We start from the raw sequence: 19,346 nt of genomic DNA, 5'->3' as shown, positions 1-19,346 counted from the left end.
TTTACCTTTTCTAGTAAGGTTCGCAGCATCATTGCTAGGTCGGCGTTCGGCGTATTCCATGTGTCTGTGTTCGAGGGTTCCTTTGGGTAAATGGTCATTTGCGCCGGAGGTGCTGCACTCGCCGTTGGTTCGACAGGGTGACTTGTGCGTGCCGTGGAGGGCGTCGTCGAGGAGGCGTTTTTTGCCGTTGATAGCATAGCGTCAATGGCTGCGTTGGTCGGAGGGCGAGCGCTTCCCGGATTTGTTTGGCTGCTTTTTCCTACTTCAGATGAGCCGTCGGTTGCTGTGCTCGAGGGCTGTCGTTCGCCGGCTTTTGGGGTCGGTCCCCCGGATGTGGAGGACATTTCAGTGTTCGTTTGTTTTGCTGACTTTGTGCGTTAGAAACCTTTCAGTCCCACGGTGGGCGCCAATTGTTGAATCCTAAATCCAGTAACAAGAGATTTATAGACTAAACAAAGATATAAGTATGATTAATGGGGCCAAAAGTTTCGTTTAATGAAGTGTTTACAAGAAGCCGAAGCGAAAAAATAAAAGAAGAACTCGTAGTCGTAAAGACGAACTCGGGATTCTCTCTACTTTATCTCTCTAGTCTTTCTTTCTCTATTTTGCTGCCTCTTCTTCATTCAATGTTCTTCTCTATTTATACCCGTTTGGATGCGTCTTAACCGCTTCGTAGTGGTTGTGTGTCAGGTAGTTGGTTCGGCACTCATCAATTACCTTATCGCTTGCTTAGGTGTTCTGTCTACAATCGGCAGTCGGTGCAGGCTATACGCCTTAGGCTCCTGTTCTTTGCGTGCGCCGCAGATGTTCTTCCTTCGACGTGGACCTTTGCTAGGCTTGTCCTTTGGTGTCCAACTCGCGAATGGGCCGGCGGCCCATCCTCCAACAGTAACTTAGACCATAAAGCAAAGAGATGTTTCCTCCCTCATAAGCCTCCACGTGATTCAGCTTTGCCATCAAATGCATAAACTATTAGTGTTGAGATTCCGGTTGTAGGTATTGATCTTATCTTACAACAGAGTGATAATGCTACCTCGTCACCACCCTACCCTTCAAAGGATCTAAAGGCCAATGAAAACTTCTTCTTTACCACTTCTGAATCTAATGCCCATGTGTCTCAAGATCATACCAAAGAGATGTAAGGTCTCCAATCCGAATCTAACATCAATCTTGCCTTGTAGCCGGTTTTGGAGGTTGATCCTCAGCTTCCTTTGGCTCCTTCGGATGCTACTATGAACAGCCATGGTACAAGTGAATAAAGGTTCACAACTATCTACTTTTCTTTTCATTTTCAGGAGGAGAATCATGTTGGTTCGATCATCTCATTTAACACTCTCCCGCTACATCATCCATTATAGAATTTTCTCCATCAAGCAATATTAACAATGAGGTCCATGAAACATTGGTCCTTGATCCGTTAACCACAATTCCTCAAGCTAGTATATTTGAGAGTCTTTCTCGCTTCACAGTATTAGGAGTTGTGGATGAAGTTGAAATAGAGTAATCTAGCTCACTCAGCTTGACAAGAGGTAGGAGGGAGATAAAACCTCTTATAAATACCAAGCCATAGAATGGAAGATGGTCTGAGGGAGAAGAAAATATAGCCGATGTGGTCGTGGTTATTATTAGTAGATATTTTATTTTATTGCATTGTTGGCTCTTCTAATCTCTACCTTTATTGTTTCATAGGTTTGGGATTGGGTCTTTCATGAAATTATTTCATGCAAATTTTACCAAACTAATACTTTTCGTCTTATCACGTAATAGTTTATGTTTCTAATTTGAAAATTTTTAGTCAAAAACAGTAAATGTTTATATATAAAATTATCATATAAAATTATATGATATATAATTTTTATTTTATAAATATTATTTATTATATATTTAATTTTTAGTTCTTTTGTTATTGAAAGTTATATATAGTAAATTTTATTTTAAATTTGAAATATTATTCTTTTAAAAATTAGAAATATTAATTATAAATTTTAGTTTTAAAATTATAAATTTAATAAATTGAATATAAATATAATTTTTGATATTATTAACTAAAATTAATAAATTATATAAAATAATTTTTAATTTTTATATATAAATGATAATGTTTTATCAAAAGTTTCATATAAAAACATTGAATAAAGATTATCTGGAGAACATTTTTGCAGCTTCTAAATGCTACTATAAATGGTTTAGTAGTTGATTGAATAATTAGTAATATTATGTTTTTACAAATGCTTTCCATTGAAGACCACATAAGGCGATAATTATCAACAGCAGAGGAAGAAGCTAAATGAAATGGTGCGACGTAGGATCATTCTTTAGTGCTACACTTTAGGGTCCATGTTCTTGTTGATCCTAGATATCAGTTAACAAAAAAAAAATGAAGTTTCTGTTTTGGAACTGTGTTTAATGTTAAGAATTGTTCTTTTATTTTTGGTTTCAGGGTCAAGGGCTTGGTAAAGCTCTTGTGAAAAGCTAGTAAGGGCTCTTCTTCAAAAATATATTGGTAATATATATCTCCTTTTGCAGATAGCCAAGGTGATAAAAATATTTAGATGTATTTCCTTTTTGAAGAAAATATATTTAGATATTTTTTCCCTTGAATGTTTCATGCAGTTGTGGATTTCTCTCTGATCCAGAAGGCATCAAAGGCAAGTTTTTACCAGTGCACTTCTGTAACTCGAAATCAATATGTATCTATGTTAGATACATACTAAAATACATGAGTATGATCAACAGGAAGAAACCTTTAATTCATTCTTTTGCTTAAAGGTTGATTTTCGGTTTTAATCTACTTTTATCAATAGATAAAAGCATTGTACTAACTTAATTGTTATTGCTCTGCTAATAAATTTTCTACATTACATGCTTTTCTTTTTATATCTCCACACAAATAACAAACATGCAACACCGTCCTTTTTTTTTTTGGTAATCGCAACACCGTCCTTTTCTCCATGAAAATCCGCGGAAACAAAGCATAAAGAAAGAAAGAAGAAGAAACAACCAATGGGTTTATCGACGCGTTCTGTTTTGCTTATTTGTTTTAGGCTTTAGAAGCTTCTGTAGGAGCATTGGCTTTGTTGGCAATGAGCTGCTCATAGAGATCTCTGATTTTCAATCCTACAATGGTCTGGAAAAGACCAGTTCCGTTGTTGCTACCAGGGAAGTCAGCATGTTTGAGCATTTGTTGAGTCACTTCACCGTAGAATTTGGTTGAGAGGTTGCTCAGATGGCTCTCCACGTAAATCAGCTCGTCCAGTCTATCGAATTGCCCATCCATCTCCACAACAGAAACCTGAAAGAAAGAACAAAAATGTTCAAACCAAGATCTAAAGAAACTTAAAACTCATTCTGTAACCTAAAGAGACAAATGAATGCACCTCATTGTCGAAGTAGGAATCAGGTTGGTAGTTGAACTTGATGCCAGGGTAGGAGCAGGTGAGTTTGCGACCACAAGGGATCCACGAGATGGTTGAACCTTCATCGAATAGGTAAACCGGGCTGAAGTACTTAACACCTTCTTTCATTATCAATCTCACTCTCAACACTTTGCCTTCATTGTCATCTGGAATCAACTGGGTTGGAAGCACTTCTATCACCGCATCCGCGTACTGCTTTTGTGGGTCTGTACAAGCCATTCATAGATTGTTAAACCAGATAAGTTAATATTGTAGGGAAATAGAAACCATAAACTATAATTATACCAATGAATGCATCGAAATCGGGCTTTCGCGCTTCGATACTTGCTTTGATGCTCTCTAAACTGTGACCTCTCTCAGCCATGTCCCTCTGTTATCATCAAACCGTTAAAAAAGTCCATATCAACGGTAACGATCGAGTGAAATGAAATATGTATATAGATAAAGAAACACACCTGGATTTTCCAAGCGAATTTGACCTCATTGCTAATGTCTAGGTAGATACTGAAGTCCAACAAGTCTCTTACTCTCTCATCAAACCTTCACAAGTAGATAAAACATTATTATAAAATATTGTAATGACTAATGACCGAAACTATATACTTAAATATTCGAATAAAACTTTTAATTCTTGTCAAACTGCAAGACTTTCATGCGAAGGTTTTTTAACCCTCATACTGATTCGTATATAATATTTATTAAGTCTAAGATTCTTAATCATCCAAATTCCGACAAGAAAAGAGACTTCCAAACTCGAAACTGATACGTTTTGTATAGGTAAAACTTACATTGGATGAAGACCTTCAATGACGAGAATCTTGGGAGGCTGAATAAGCTCAGGTGCGTCAAGAAGTCCAGTGACGTGATTATAAATAGGTTTCTCGACGGCTATGCCACTCTTGAGAGCTTTGACTTGCTCATACATGAGGTCAAAGTCATTGGCGCGTGGGTCCAAAGCAGTGACTCCTTTCTCTTTGCGACCGGTCCTGTCCAAAGAATGGTAATCGTCGAGACAGATCACAGTGGTCATGTCACTGATGAGTGTGTTGGAGTCAGGGTTCCCTCCTTTTGGTGGCTCAGCGGCTCCACCGAAGACACTGGTTAGCCTCCGCATGAAAGTACTTTTGCCGCATCCAGAGTCGGCAGCGAGTCCGATCACGACGGTTTGTTGTGCGGCGCAAGTGATGATGGTGTTGAATCTACGGTTGGTTTGACGACGGTAGAAGAAGACTTGTTTTGAGGAGGAAGAAGGGGAAGAGGTTAAGAAATGAGTTGAGTTAAGAGCTTGTGTTGAGTAGATTGTTGAGACAGCCATTGTTGCTTGATGTTTGGTTCCTCTTCCTCTTCTTCTCCGCCAAAGCACTCTGTTTTAAGTGATGAGGATTAGGATAGAATGAGAGACTGTGGGTAACGATTTTTGATTTTATGGGTTATTGTGTGGTGACATAAAGATGTTATTTTCTTGAAATAAAAATAAAATGAGGAATGAGAGGAGGAAAATGAGTTAAAGGAAATAATGGCAATTTGTAAAGAAGAAAATGAGTTTTGTTGCGACTGGATGTGGTTGTGTAATGAGTGGCTCATTTTTTGATTTTCTGAATTAAACTATAGTTTGTGATGTTGTTTTAGATAAGTCTTTAGTTTATCTGTTAAGATAATTGTTGATAAGTAAACCATTTCTAGCCTCAAAAAACAAGCAACATCTATCTTTACTTCATGGTTCTTTTTCTATGTCTTAAGTTTAGATTTGCATAATGACATTTGTTTTTGATTAAATGATTAAAAGATTATTGGATATTTGAAGTTTCGGAGAGTGGAGTTGTGATGAAGTGATAAAACTAGAACGAGAGACACATGGTGGTAATTTACTTGTTTTTTAGGTTTAGGATATTTGTATTGACACGTGGGAAACGCTAATTGGAAAAAAGCGGATTAGGAGTTTACGGTCTGAAGTAGAATGAGAGAGTGTATTCTGTGGGTCCATTAACACATCCCCTATATCCCCTTAACCTTCAAATCTGAATGGTCTTCCGTTTTTTCATTTAGCATTAGTCCAAAGATCTTCTCCTCGGGCCCTTAACAAAGGTCTTTTAAGCATTGAACCACCATTTAGCAAAGACCGTTCTATAACGAGAATTGAAACCACCACATTTTCAATATGCATGCATTTCACCGTGCCTTGTAATATCGAGTACGAACATTATAAAGGGTCAACTAAATAAACAAAATAGGAGAGTTAAGCAAATGTAAAATACCATTCAACCATGTGTTTTTTTTTTTTTTTTTTTTGCAAATAGCATGCAGACTGAAACGAGTGACAAGCAGTAGTTAATGGTTCTACTTCTATGGTTTTGTCTTAATGTTTCACTTCGTCTAGAAAATATAACAATATAAACACATTAGAAAGTGCTTCTAAAAACCAACTAAAGTTATACTATGTAAAAAGTCTACATTCACATTCAAAATCAATCATTTCATGACATTTCAGAAGTTTTCAGTTATAGTTCTTGCTGATTTACAAAAACTGCATCAAAAAGCTTTAAGAAATCATAAATATTTGCTTTAAAACGAACTATCTAAACAAAAAAAGTCGATATAAAAATGATTTGAACGTAATTTTAACAAAATATATTATTCCGAGCAACAATTTTAAAGTACTGGTTGAATGTGATTGTTAAAAGGAAAGAGAAAATGAGTCATATCTTAATTATTTGATCTTTGAAAGCTATAATGTTGGACTCGTTGAAGCCCTACTAATACTATGTTACAGAGGTTGATTACGTATCCACCTTTGAAACATCATGAAGCTCTCATATGGTTTATACTCTGCAGTGTGCCCGCCTCCCTGCAAATTAAACCAATTACAAAAACTTTTATCAATTCTAACGTGTAACGACGATAACAAAACATGAGATGAAAAACCAAAAACAAAATCACTTACTTTGATAGTGGCAAACGTCATGTTGTTGACGTAACTCCTTGTGTATCCAATAACTTGATTGTTAACAAACCATGGCCTCCATTGATCAATGATCGAATAGTTTAGAGATCTAATCCAAGCTACGGTTCCAACATAAGGCACCATCATATCATGATCGCCACTGTAAACCAATGACCTATATAACCCTTTTCTGCTATTGTTCATATGGTACGGTAGACTACTCTTTATGTCTTTCTCATAAGCCATATCCCAATCGCATCTCATCCATTTCCCTATACTTCCCTAAAAAAATTACATACATGCATTGATTGATAAAATATTATATCGTTGGTTAGTTAATAACATGCATGTATTATGTATGTATGAATGAAAAATGACATACTTTCTCCACATGAAGCGCTTTGCGTACATCTTCATCATTAGCCCAGTATGTAGCTAGAACATAACGGTACATCTGCACAATTCATCTCAGTGGTTTATAACAACATGATTTCCACTGCATAACTAAACCAAACCTTTTCTTTATTTTTTTCTTGGCTTACATAGCAACCAGGTGTTGGAAGATAAAGATCTGATTGAACAAGTCTTTCGAGACTTCTTCCAGCATTCTCTATTGAAAATGGATTTGGTGAAGCCAAATCACACAATGGTATCAGAATAGAACCTTCATTTATCCTTGATACACACTGTCATCAATCATCATAATCAGGAATGCAAAAAGAATTAAACTAGTCTTGGTTTATTCACATTTTTATACTTTGTTTACCTTATCGTAGTCTTCCACCAATTTCAAGCATTGTGTATTAGTGTGGTCTATGTTTACATAGTTTCCTTTGCAGCTTAACTTAAGCGACTGAAAACAAGAGTTACAAGAAACTAGTTTAATGAAAGTACATACATTAGGGTATAGAAGAGACTAGGTAAGACTTCTACATATTATATACCTCAAAGAGTTCATCAGAGATCAGTCCCATTCCATGTGCATATGGAATCTTGGCGTTATGATCTTTATCAAGTTCTGTTGACGGATTCCCAAGAACATAGCCCTGTTGGTAAAAATGATGCTTTCAAACAAGGTTTACATATCTATAAAGTTATGAATCATAATTTATAATGTGAAGATAAAGATCGTGAACCTTAAGATTCATCGGTCTGTTGCTATTTTCATTTCCTGCGTAACCGTAATGTGTAAGAGCGTAATAAGTGGCTAAGTAAAATAATATCCAAAGAAGATCAGAAGATGGATAATGGAAAAAAACAACAAAATCAAACCTATTGAGATCTGTTGAACAATGGCTGGCACAACTATACCAGCGTAAGAATCTCCACCGACATAGAGAGGATTTGAGACAAACTCTGGATGCTCCACTAGCCACTGCAACAACAGCAGCAACAATAATGATTGAAAAGATTATGATATACTTTTACTCAAGAGACATATGTTTATGCAATATTGGAACCTTTTGGAGAAACTCATAGGTCTGTTTTGCTTCTCCTGTGTCACTAGGCTTATCAGCAAGAGGGGTTGTTGAGTAAGAGAAGCCAGTCCCAACAGGTTGGTCCAAGAATATTATGCTTGCTACCTAAAATATAATCACCAAATCAAAAAAATCATGAAACCAGCAAAAAAAAAAAACAAGAATCGTAAACTCTAATCTAAGATAGGATAGGTGATGGATTTACCTTTGTCCAGGAATAGGAAGTAGAGACAAGAGAAGGCAAACCTCCATTGTAGTCTTCAGTCTTGAAAGTCAACGGTCCTGCACTTAAACCAATAAGGCTAACACGAGTAGAATGAATTAAAGTCAACTCTTAAAAGTTTTTTTCCCTCTTCAAACTACCAATCTCGAAAGCAAGAGCAGAGAGAGCAGTGCAGGCAGGTCCTCCTGTTAACCAAATAAGAAGAGGGTCTTCTTCAGGCTTGTTCTCTGATTTGATGAAATAGTAGAAAAGTTTGACTTTCTCTTCTTCACCAACTACCATATAGCTTTTCATAAGAAAGATGCAAATATATTAACTCAGTTGGGTTGTTTTATTGTTTAGTCATGAATATAGAAAAGCAGAGGAACAAGAAGAGAAAACAGACCCAGTTTCAAGGTGGAAAGGAAGAGGACCTTCAAAACCGGGAAGATGGCTGATAACAGAAGCTGTATCAACACCATGTTGAGTCAAGAGGAGGAGTTGAAGCAGGAGAAGCAACTTCATTTTCCATGCTTTAGACATTCTTGATTTCATTTCAGGAAACAAAACAGACTAAAGAAGGATGGTTTTCTCATTCCTGCGGACAATATATATATCCGAACTCAAGAGAACAAACTGAGCTACTGTGTTCCGGTTTGGTGTCGATTAAACCGATATAATGGTTCAGCTAAGACACATGAAAACTGAAAAGATTGGTTTCCCCTGCTTAGCATGACCCTACCCAAGGATCACTGATAGACCATGGATTTTACCCACTTTTAGCCATGGTCTATAAGTGTTTTAATATATATTTACTACCATATAGAGTCTATTTAGAGTATTTACAGGTTCAGGGACGATTTCGAGGAATGTAGTGATTTTGGTGTCTTTTTTAGAGCCTTTTGAGTGCAGAGCTGCACAGACGTGTCAGATTTCTAGCTATGTAGGGAGACCTTTCCACCGTTAGATTAATCTCATCTCTTGTCAAAAGATATAGCTTTGCGTTAGCTTTCCAATGCCACTGGTTTTAGGTCAATCAGCATCCTGTAGCAGAGGTTATGCTCGTTTTACTGACGAGTAGTCAGTCTGCCTCGCAAGAGGAAGCTGTCGAGGAGATGAAAGACTGTCGATCGATAACACAGCATTGGTGTCGATCGACAGTGATGCCAGAACGTGGGCCAAGCATATGTCAAGACCGTTTGAAGCCCAGAAGCACACCAAGTTACCAAAATACCCATGGATGACCAGAAACCATATTTATGTATTTCTAAGCCATTTTTGACGGCAACAAGCTTTCTATTATCCTATTCTATTGTTTTCTCTTAGGTTTAGAGAGAGATTGATTGGAACTCCATTGGTTTTATTATTGATTTCTTATCTATTATATTATTCAGACTATGATTTGTGTTATGGCTTGCATGTGTGAGTAATTAATCTTGTTAGGTTTAGGGATTTCTTGAGCTTAATGTCAAACAGATAATCAATTAGGAATTAGGTTTAGGGATTTCTTGAGCTTAATGTCAAACAGATAATCAATTAGGATTGCTAGATTATCTATAGATCCTACACCAGGGTGATTTGTAATACTAGGATCTGGAATAATTAGAATAGGACGATAGTGTGACTAATTGTTTGAACCTAGAATCATAGGATAGTTGAGAGGCACGAAAGTGCTTTCAATTAACGGAACCCGAACTCTGCTGGATTAGATACCTAGGCGCATACGAGAGTTGGTCTAGGAATCTAGTTGAACTAAATCGATTAGGTCGTTAATGCTTGTCTAAGGAAGCATCGATCGACGCTTTGGCCATAGCATCGATCGACGCTCGCTCCAAGTCAACAAGCGACAACTGAGAGTGGACTTAGACATCTGATTAGCAATTGCATGTGAAAGCTGGATTGCTTACTTATTAAAATCGATTTCTAGAATTGAATCTATAAACCATTAGCATCCTTGAATTGAAGTTTTGAATCTCTTGATTGATAAATCCCTAGGTCTTGCTATTTCTCCTAATTGTTTACAACCTCAATCAACCAATCGAACAACTACTTTGTTCACCTTGCTTTCATTGATTTAATGCTTTATAAACTGTTTGTCTAGCTTAATCTTGATTTCTATAGTCTATTGTGTGCTCTAGCTCTCTGTGAATTCAATCCCTAAGTACTACAATTGAATCTCTTATTTAAGAGAGTAAAATCACTCCTTAGGGTAATTTGAGTGATATCAAATTTGGCGGCATTGCCGGGGAGCTTTGATCGCCAATAGACTTGATTAATAGGTTTAGTCTAGGTTTTATTTACTGTCATAGTTACTTACATAAAAAAATTTCTTGTCTTTCAGGTACATGCCTATCAGTACCAGAAGCAGCAAGGAGGAATTACTTTTCTTCTCAGACCCAACACGTTTGGAATGCTCGATCTGCAAAGAGAAACGCACATCATCGATCGACACTACCTCTACTACGTCGCTCGACACTACCTCTACTACGTCGATCGACACCACCTCTACTATGTCGATCGACACTCTTGACAGAGCAACGATCGACAGTTCAATTCGAACATCGATCGATCGACAATCAGAATCGACAATCAGAACTTCCAGTCCTCAGAATCGATTGACAATCAGATTTCAGCATCGGATGACTCTCAGGCTTCAGAATCGATCGACACGAAGCCTTTAGCATCGGTCGACACCCTCCGACTTTCAGAACAGCCCGAGACTGAAAAGTCTAAGTCTGGGGAAGGACCAAGAATAGAAAGAAGAAAAAGAAAAGGAATGTAGATGCAGATTTCTTGCCACTAGTACCTTTGCAATGTCAAGAGAGAAGTCTTGAGTATAGAGTGCGCTGCAGAGGAGGTTCTGAACCTTTTACCAAGGTTAGAGTGCTATGTGATCCAGAGCTGAGAGAGAAAGGAGAAGTTTCTGCAAGATCTTTTATCAACTGCATCAACAAGATGAAAAGGAGAGACACTGAGACTTGTTCTGGAGCAAGTTCACATCCTCATCCAGATCAAATCAGATATCCAAAAGTCAAGCTAATGACTAAAAATAAGCGCTGAGTGGGAGGCAATCCACTGTTAGGTAATTTCTTTCAATTTTGTTTAGATTGTTACTGATTAAATTTTTTATTAATTGCAGGTCAAAAAAAAAAGTTCGAGGAAGACGAGTTTGCACGAGGATCGACGATGGCTGTGCAGCATCGATCGACAGAGCATCACTAGCATTGATCGATCGCCACTTAACTGTGTCGATCGACAGAGCTTCAAGAGTATTGATCGCCACTTAACTGTGTTTGTCGACACTCACATCAAAATCAGGTATACTGTTTTCCTTGTTAAATATTGTCCTTATGATTTATTTCTCCACCGAAATTAGACTGTATACACTGGAGATAGTGTTGTTTAAGTCTGGGGGAGGTTATACTAATATTGTGTTTTAGTTAGCTATTTAGAAAAAAGAAGAAGAAAAGATCCGATGAGACGATTGCCCAACATATCGATTTATGAGAGCATGTCGATATCGATCAACAGTACATTACTTGCAGCGACCGATGGGAACTCCTTTCCATCGATCGACACTTAATCCGGTCAGGTATATCGTTCTAACTTGTTAAATTGAATAGTTATGATTTATTTATCACCATAGCTCCGACTAGATGTACACTGGGGGCAGTATAATTTAAGTCTGGGGGGGAAGTTTACTGATATTAGTGTGTTCATGAGTCTTATCAAAATGTTTTCAAAAGAGTTTTATTGAGTCAAGAAGGAGATAATGAACTTATTAGATTTTTGCTTGTTATCTAACCACTCTTTAGCACCATTCTAGACTTACTGATTGCAAATAGTACTAAAGATACTAAAGTGGATCAACCTGTCAACTATTCACACTTGCTGAGATTGTTTGAAGGAACCAAAGCTGACCTCCAATACTAAACCTGACACAACTGCTTGTCTTGGGGCTTGGTATACATGTGATTGGATTCTTCAAACAAGTCTGGAAGGTAAAGCCTTGTGTAGATTTATCACATTTTCTCTCTCTATTTCGACCCTAGATTTATAGGTAGAGATATTTATTTTCAAAGAAAAAAAAAATGAAAAAGAAAAAAAAAAAAAAAAAAAAAAAAAATATATATATATATATATATATAATAGGTGTTAGTTAGGTGGAATCCGAATAGGACTTGGTGGCTACAACCATTAAGGCTTGCTTCATAAGGATTCCAACAAAAAGAATTCAAACGGGACTTGGTGGCGGCAATCATCAAGGTTCGATTCACATGAATTCTTGGATATAGGTCTAAAAGAAGTGAACATGACTTGGTGGCAACCACCATTAAGGCTTGATTCATGGAAGCATGTCCAATCTTGGTCAATGATCCTGCAATGGAAGCAGACTTTGACTAAAGAGAGAAATTAGTAGAGAGAAAAAATAGGAATTAACTTTTACCTGCAGATCCATATACTTGTTTGAAAATCCTTGCATCTTGTGATCGATACTCCCAAGGTAAAGCCTGCAATTTTATTTATGTTAAGAAATGAGGTTGGTTGAGGGGAATGTCAGACAGGATTTGCTAGGTTGTTGGCTAGGTGAATTTGGTTGCTAAGCTAGAATATGGTATAATGTGCTTTTGTGATTAGGACTTCTTAGATGTGGATTGCAATATTGCAGAGGTGATGATTCTAAGTTTTAAATCATGTGAGTCCCTGTTGTTTTCAAATCTCTTTCAAAGAGACTGCCCGTCTGTTTTGCTTGAGGACAAGCAAAAGGGTAAGTCTGGGGGAGTTGATAGACCATGGATTTTACCCAATTTTAGCCATGGTCTATAAGTGTTTTAATATATATTTACTACTATATAGTGTCTATTTAGAGTATTTACAGGTTCAGGGACGATTTGGAGGAATGTGGTGATATTGGTGTCTTTTGGAGCCTTTTGAGTGCAGAGCTGCATAGACGTTTCAGATTTCTAGCTATCTACGGAGAATTTTTCACCGTTAGATTGAGTTCATATTTCGACACAAGATATAGCTTTGCGTTAGCTTTCCAATGCCACCGGTTTTAGGTCAATCAGCATCCTATAGCAGATTTTATGCTCGTTTTACTGAAGAGCGGTCAGTCTGCCTCGCAAGAGGAAGCTGTCGAGGAGATGAAGGACTGTCGATCGATAACACAGCATTGGTGTCGATCGACAGTGATGCCAGAACGTGGGCCAAGCATATTTGAAGACCGTTTGAAGCCCAGAAGCCACTCCAAGTTACCAAAATACCCATGGACGACCATAAACCCTATTTATGTATTTCTAAGCCACTGTTGACGGCAACAAGCTTTCTATTATCCTATTCTATTGTTTCTCTTAGGTTTAGAGAGAAGATCAATTCTCCTTCAGAGATTGATTGAAACTCCATTGGTTTTATCATTGATTTCTTATCTATTATATTATTCAGACTATGATTTGTGTTATTGCTTGCATGTCTGAGTAATTCATCTTGTTAGGTTTAGGGATTTCATGAGCTTAATGTCAAACAGATAATCAATTAGGATTGCTAGATTATTTATAGATCTCTACACCAGGGTGATTTGTAATACTAGGATCTGGAATAATTAGAATAGCACGATAGTGTGACTAATTGTTTGAACCTAGAATCATAGGATAGTTGAGAGGCACGAAAATGAAATCAATTAACGGAACCCGAACTTTGCTGGATTAGATACCTAGACGCATATGAGAATTGGTCTAGGAATCTAGTTGAACTAAATCGATTAGGTCGTTAATGCTTGTCTAAGGAAGCATCGATCGACGCTCAGGCCATAGCATGGATCGACACTCGCTCCAAGTCAACAAGCGACAGCTGAGACTAGACTTAGACATCTGATTAGCAATTGCATGTGAAAGCTGGATTGCTTACTTATTAAAATAAAGTTCAAGAATTGAATCTATAAACCATTAGCATCTTTGAATTGAAGTTTTGAATCTCTTGATTGATAAATCCTTAGGTCTAGCTATTTCTCCTAATTGTTTACAACCTCAATCAACTAATTGAACAACTATTTTGTTCACCTTGTTTTCATTGATTTACTTCTTTATAAACTGTTTGCCTAGCTTAATCTTGATTTCTATAGTCTATTGTGTGCTCTAGCTCTCTGTGGATTCGATCCCTAAGTACCATAATTGAACTTTTTATTTGAGAGAGTAAAATCACTCCCTAGAGTACTTTGAGTGATATCAATGATACACGCAAATCGAGTAATTATCTTGACTTTTGTGTTCCAAAAAAAAAGGAAAAAAGGTTTTCCCTTGCCTTGCGCAGTCGAATTAGTCTCTGTCTGTTAGGTATTGATTTAGCCGATTAAACCATTCGATTTAGGATTTGAGGTACATTTTTCTCTCTCTCGTATCCCCTGCTCCAAGTAATTGGAACTGAGCGGTTTGATGGAGTGGTGGTCCCAGTTGAGGTAACATATCCTTTGGTCCCTGCTACGTGCTCCCACTGCAAAGAGCTTAGTCATGTAAGATAAAGAGGTGCGAAGAATCGCAAAACTTAATCGGTTGGCCTTTAACCAGGTTCATCGTTTTTTTCTGGTTTAACCAGAAACCAATTATCCTCTCTCCTCTTTCGAACTATTATTACTAGGGATCGTTATCCGCGCCAAGGCGCGGACTTTTTGCATTTTAATCTTTTTTTGCCTCTTGCTTACTAATCTAGCATTCAGTTTTTCAATGCATTTTATCTTCACCCTCTCCTCTTGTCTTGTTTACATTTGTTTTCACGTTCTGTCGTTTGATTTGTCTTAGTTTTGGCTTGTGTAATAACTTAACCCTGCTCATTCTTCTTTCATTCTTTATTGATTGATATTTTTATCTCGCTTAGCTCTGTGTTGCCACTAATTTGCTCGAATCATTTTTCATCATCTGCTTCGTATCTTTTTCATATTCATTAACTATTGTCTCCAATCTCTTTAAATCCTAAAAATCCTACGTGTTCTTTTGTTTATTAAATCACATATTAAATATTGTTGAAACTGTTTATTTATTCTAATAAATCCTTACGTTTATAACTAAGATAATATGGATAAAAAACTGATTATAATTTAGTTGAAATTAAAGTCTAAAATAGAAGTTATTAAACTTGCAATCCTTATTTTTGTCATCGAAGATAGCTTTAGTCAAATCAATTATATTGATTTAGAAAACCCATTAGCTATTCCAATCCCAAACAACCAAAAAACAGACGCATTTGTTATTGACGATGCGACGGGTTTCCTTTAATATATACATAATTGCTTGTCACAACTGTTAATAAACCCAACTGGTATAATGTGCTTTTGAGATTAGGACTTCTTAGATGTGGATTGCAATATTGTAGAGGTGGTGATTCTAAGTTTTAAATCATGTGAGTCCCTGTTGGTTTCAAACCTCTTTCAGAGAGACTGCCCGTCTGTTTTGCTTGAGGACAAGCAAAAGGATAAGTCTGGGGGAGTTGATAGACCATGGATTTTACCCACTTTTAGCCATGGTCTATAAGTGTTTTAATATATATTTACTACTATATAGAGTCTATTTAGAGTATTTACAAGTTCAGAGACGATTTGGAGGAATGTGGTGATTTTGGTGTCTTTTGGAGCCTTTTGAGTGCAGAGCTGCACAGACGTGTTAGATGTCTAGCTATGGATGGAGACCTTCCCACCGTTAAATTGAGCTCATCTTTTGACACAAGATAGAGCTTTGCGTTAGCTTTCCAATGCCACCGGTTTAGGTCAATCAGCATCCTGTATCAGAGGTTATGCCTGTTTTACTGAAGAGTGGTCAGCCTGTCTCGCAAGAGGAAGCTGTCGAGGAGATAATGGATTGTCGATCGATAACACAGCATTGGTGTCGATCGACAGTGATGTCAGAACGTGGGCCAAGCATATTTCAAGACCGTTTGAAGCCCAGAAGCCACATCAAGTTACCAAAATAACCATGGACGACCAGAAACCATATTTATGTATTTCTAAGCCATTGTTGACGGCAACAAGCTTTCTATTATCCTATTCTATTGTTTTCTCTTAGGTTTAGAGAGAAGATCAATTCTCCTTCACAGATTGATTGGAACTCCATTGGGTTTATCATTGATTTCTTATCTATTATATTATTCAGACTATTATTTGTGTTTTTGCTTGCATGTCCGAGTAGTTCATCTTTTTAGGGTTAGGGATTTCATGAGCTTAATTTCAAAAAGATAATCAGTTAGGATTGCTAGATTATCTATAGATCTCTACACCAGGGTGATTTGTAAAACTAGGATCTTGAATAATTAGAATAGCACGATAGTGTGACTAATTGTTTGAACCTAGAATGAGAGGCACGAAAGTGTAATCAATTAATGGAACCCGAACTCTGCTGGATTAGATATCTAGGCGCATACGAGAGTTGGTCTAGGAATAGGAATATAGTTGAACTAAATCAATTAGGTCGTTAATGCTTGTCTTAGGAAGCATCGATCGACGCTCAGGCCAAAGCATCGATCGACGCTCCTTCCAAGTCAACAAGCGACAGCTGAGACTGGACTTAGACATCTGATTAGCAATTGCATGCGAAAGCTGGATTGCTTACTTATTAAAATCAAGTTCTAGAATTGAATCTATAAACCATTAGCATCCTTGAATTGAAGTTTTGAATCTCTTGATTGATAAATCCCTTGGTCTAGCTATTTCTCCTAATTTTTTTCAACCTCAATCAACCAATCGAACAACTACTTTGTTCACCTTGCTTTCATTGATTTACTACTTTATAAACTGTTTGCCTAACTTAATCTTGATTTCTATAGTCTATTGTGTGCCCTAGCTCTCTGTGGATTCGATCCCTAAGTACTACAATTGAACCTCTTATTTGAGAGAGTAAAATCACTCCTTAGGGTAATTTGAGTGATATCAAATTTGGCACCGTTGCCGGGGAGCTTTAATCGCCAATAGACTTGATTAATAGTTTTAGTCTAGATTTTATTTACTGTCATAGTTACTTACATAAAAAAATTTCTTGTCTTTCAGGTACATGCCTATTAGTACCAGAAGCAGCAAGGAGGAATTAATTTTCTTCTCAGACCCAACACGTTTGGAACACTCGATCCGCAAAGAGAAACGCACATCATCGATCAACACTACCTCTACTACGTCGATCGACACCACCTCTACTACGTCGATCGACACTTGTGACAGAGCAACGATCGACAGTTCAATTCGAACAACGATCGATACCAATCCGCGAGCAGACATGGTCGCGACACTTGTGCTATAGAGGGATGAGAATGGAAACCTGCATGACCCTGGAGGTCATCTGTGTAATGCAGCAGGTCATCTGTGTAATGCAGCAGGTCAGAGGATAGATGGACAAGGGACTGCAATCCTTGAGCCATCTGCTGCCACCGAGGATGCTAAAGTTCATCTTCAGAGATCTTTAGCAGATTTGACCAGGCCTAGTCAGTTCTACATCAACATGTCTGCGATTCAACCTCTACAAATCCAGGAATTTGAAATACGCCCCACACACTTCTCTCATGTGGGTCAGCACCCTTATCACGGTCAACCTAATGAAAATCCCTCGGATCATATTGAGACACTCGAGGACTTTGTGTCTGGCATCTAGAAGGATTAAGCAACCAAAGACTACATCATCTGCAAGCTGTTCAAATATTCTCTCTCTGGGAATGCTAAAAAGTGACTGAGATGCCTACCACCAGGATCTCTCACTACATGGAATGATATCAGGACTGCGTTTATGACTGAATTTTTAGATGATGCAAGGGCTGAAGAGATGAGAGATAAAATTTGGACATTCTCTCTGGGACCTACAGAAGCTTTCAAAAGCTCTTGGGAGAGGTTTAGGATATACCAAAGGGACTGTCCACATCATGGTTTTATGGAGATTCAGCTGTTGAAGAAGTTCTGCAAGGGTATTGATGTGCGATATAATATGATGCTGGATGCTGCAAGCGAAGGAAATTTCGAGACAAGAACCCCAGAGGAAGCTAAGAGACTTATTGAGAACTTCATGTCTAGCAAGAGTTCCAAAAATCTGGATATGCACAGGATAAAATCAGCTGCAATGGATAGTGACAAGATGTTTGAGGCTGAGATTGGTTTTGTACATGAAGTCTCGTTGGTAGAACATGTTGTAGAGAAGGATGAAGATCAGGGCTTCATAGAAAAGATGGAATCTATGATAGAGAAGGTCCTAAAAATTCAGCAGAAGACGAGTGCATACTTAAATCTGAGGTTGGATGTTCTATACAAAGAGCTAAATGGAAAATTTGAAACCTTAGATGCCCATGTCATGATTCTAGATGCCCAGGTTTCTCAGACTGCAGAAGCCGTGAAGAAACAAGAAGCTCTGGTCAAAGGGAAAGCGCTGGATAGTGAGAGGCACCAGGTTAATGCCATCTCAGATAATGACTTTGGGGAAGTGCTCGAGCAGGAGAAGCTGGAAGAAGATGCTTTCCCAATCGAAAGCTCCATGTCAATAGGCAGCTCGTATTGACCGACACCAACAACTGAGCATCGACCGACACCAACAACTGAGCATCGACCGACACCAACAACTGAGCACCGATCGACATCACCAGCCGATCATTGATCGACACCACTTTTGGGATCAAATAAAACTGTTCGAATTCAGAGCCACTCAGATATCGCCGCTCGACACCCGCATCCTCCCACCCTAGCTCGAGTTAAAAGGGACAACATCGATTGGCAACAATACAATGGAATCGATCGACAGCAACATGGGAACACCGATCGACAACAATAGAAGCGCAGCGAGACAACCACTAATGCCATACCGAGTACGTTTACCAGATCTTGTTGCACACCACTTGAAGGAAACTCGAAATCTATCTCAGACCTCAGTTTGCTTGAAGACAACAGAGAAGATAAGTCAGCAATCTGCAGAAGCACCAGAGCAAGAGCAATCAACCTAGCTGAAACCTCTTTCGTTGAGAGTGTCGATCGACGACATCTACCAGGTATCGATCGACGACATCTACCAGGTATCGATCGACACCAAACAGACGGATATGAACCTGCCATGGAAAGGCAGGCAACGAAAGAAGAAATTCTAGTTGAGAAGAGAGTGAAATCTAGGAAACCCTATTATCCCAAACACCTCAGGAGAGAAGTTAACAAAGAGGAACTTGAAGGGTGAAGAGGGTTCCTAAGGATATGTCTTTTGAGGATGCATATCATAAGTATAGACTTGGTAATTTCTTCAGAGAGAGCAGAGAGACTGATAAGGATATTGAGCTCCTAATTAACAAGGCCAGCTATAAACCCAAGAGGA

The 19,346-nt window shown here is 37.9% G+C and overlaps 2 protein-coding genes across 2 annotated transcripts; both read right to left on the bottom strand.

Moving 5' to 3' along the window:
- Positions 1 to 2,813: 2,813 nt before the first annotated feature.
- LOC106435161 (phosphoribulokinase, chloroplastic) lies at positions 2,814 to 5,084 on the bottom strand. Its single transcript, XM_048759084.1, has 5 exons — positions 4,205 to 5,084; positions 3,872 to 3,956; positions 3,702 to 3,786; positions 3,378 to 3,622; positions 2,814 to 3,292 (listed from the first exon to the last, which is right to left on the bottom strand). Exons 1-5 carry the CDS (start codon positions 4,729 to 4,731, stop codon positions 3,041 to 3,043), a joined length of 1,194 nt encoding a protein of 397 aa, XP_048615041.1. The 5' UTR covers positions 4,732 to 5,084; the 3' UTR covers positions 2,814 to 3,040.
- A 945-nt stretch (positions 5,085 to 6,029) lies between these two features.
- On the bottom strand, positions 6,030 to 8,811 carry LOC106443338 (serine carboxypeptidase-like 18). Its single transcript, XM_013884906.3, has 12 exons — positions 8,444 to 8,811; positions 8,199 to 8,344; positions 8,041 to 8,117; positions 7,818 to 7,940; positions 7,630 to 7,732; positions 7,494 to 7,528; positions 7,302 to 7,403; positions 7,124 to 7,210; positions 6,900 to 7,043; positions 6,740 to 6,811; positions 6,358 to 6,639; positions 6,030 to 6,261 (listed from the first exon to the last, which is right to left on the bottom strand). Exons 1-12 carry the CDS (start codon positions 8,590 to 8,592, stop codon positions 6,181 to 6,183), a joined length of 1,401 nt encoding a protein of 466 aa, XP_013740360.2. The 5' UTR covers positions 8,593 to 8,811; the 3' UTR covers positions 6,030 to 6,180.
- Positions 8,812 to 19,346: the final 10,535 nt, after the last annotated feature.

Source organism: Brassica napus, chromosome C5 (assembly GCF_020379485.1).
Source record: "Brassica napus cultivar Da-Ae chromosome C5, Da-Ae, whole genome shotgun sequence".
Taxonomy (NCBI): Eukaryota; Viridiplantae; Streptophyta; class Magnoliopsida; order Brassicales; family Brassicaceae; genus Brassica; species Brassica napus.
Note: the sequence above shows the minus strand (reverse complement) of the source record. Positions and strands in the feature narration are given on the sequence as shown.